We start from the raw sequence: 1,068 nt of genomic DNA, 5'->3' as shown, positions 1-1,068 counted from the left end.
CACCACCATGCCTGGCTAATTTTTTGTATTTTTAGTCGAGACGGGGTTTCACCATGTTAGCCAGGATGGTCTCGATCTCCTGACCTCGTGATCCGTCCGCCTCAGCCTCCCAAAGTGCTGGGATTACAGGCATAAGCCACCGCGCCTGGCAAAATTTTTCAATTAAAATTTGAAACACTGACTTTTATCAAAGAAGTTAATGATAGGATTGCCAGATAAAATACAGGAAGCCCAGATAATTTTGAATTTTAAATAAACAGCTAGTAACTTGTTAGTATAAATGTGTTCCAAATATTGCGTGGGACTTATACTAAACAATTACTTGTCATTTATCTGGAATTCAGATTTAACCTGGGCTTCCTATATTTTTGTTTGCTAAATCTGGCAACGCTAGTCAGTGAAAAATAAAATTCACTTCACAGAAACCCACAGCACGGCTAACGTCCACGAGAATGCCTTTAAAGAAACACGGCCCTTGATCCACACAGACAGACACCACATATCATAAATGCAGGTCAAAATCCTTCCTTTAATGTGATTCATGTTATTTTAACGACTTTCAGGTTAAACTCAGATTCCCAGTTACAGGCGGCCTTGGCTAGTTTTATCCGGGTAACATTTGAGGCTGCACATGTGATCACGGTCTTGGGTTTCCTCTGAGGTGTTAGAAGCCGTGTCTCTTGAGGTACTTGGCTCGTGCAAGGACATCATTGCAGAAGTCACAGCTCAGGTCCTGGCTGCTTTGGACGTAGCCAGCACCCCCACTGTAGGCGCAGAGTCCACCTGAAATGCACGAGATGATAGGTGAATACTGACCTAGGGTACTCAGCTCAGCAGTTAACTCTGAGTCTCTTTACTAACTGCCTATCAGGATTCAGCTGGGGAATCTGGTGCACTGTAATACATTTGTCCCTATTAATTCTGTGCTTGAGACAACTGACTGACAGCGTTACACGTACCTCTCAGGTACTGGTCAGGGGTCCAGGTTGGAAACCTCCTCTGGATTTCTTTGATTCTAGTAGTCAGAGCTTCAGTCATCTGGGAAACCTGAGACTCACTAATCCAGTA

At 43.8% G+C, this 1,068-nt stretch overlaps 1 protein-coding gene across 1 annotated transcript in view; it reads right to left on the bottom strand.

Annotated features, from left to right (window-relative positions):
* Positions 1-509: 509 nt before the first annotated feature.
* Positions 510-1,068, bottom strand: part of LYG1 (lysozyme G-like 1) — an 18,006-nt gene continuing 17,447 nt past the window's right edge. Inside the window, exons 5-6 of the mRNA XM_011969672.1 lie at positions 960-1,068; positions 510-783 (exon numbers count right to left, since the gene is read on the bottom strand). Of these exons, the coding sequence (XP_011825062.1) occupies positions 665-783; positions 960-1,068 (228 nt within the window). The 3' untranslated portion in view covers positions 510-664. The remainder of the gene's footprint in view (positions 784-959) is intronic.

This window comes from Mandrillus leucophaeus, unplaced genomic scaffold, assembly GCF_000951045.1.
Source record: "Mandrillus leucophaeus isolate KB7577 unplaced genomic scaffold, Mleu.le_1.0 Scaffold9, whole genome shotgun sequence".
NCBI lineage: Eukaryota > Metazoa > Chordata > Mammalia > Primates > Cercopithecidae > Mandrillus > Mandrillus leucophaeus.
Note: the sequence above shows the minus strand (reverse complement) of the source record. Positions and strands in the feature narration are given on the sequence as shown.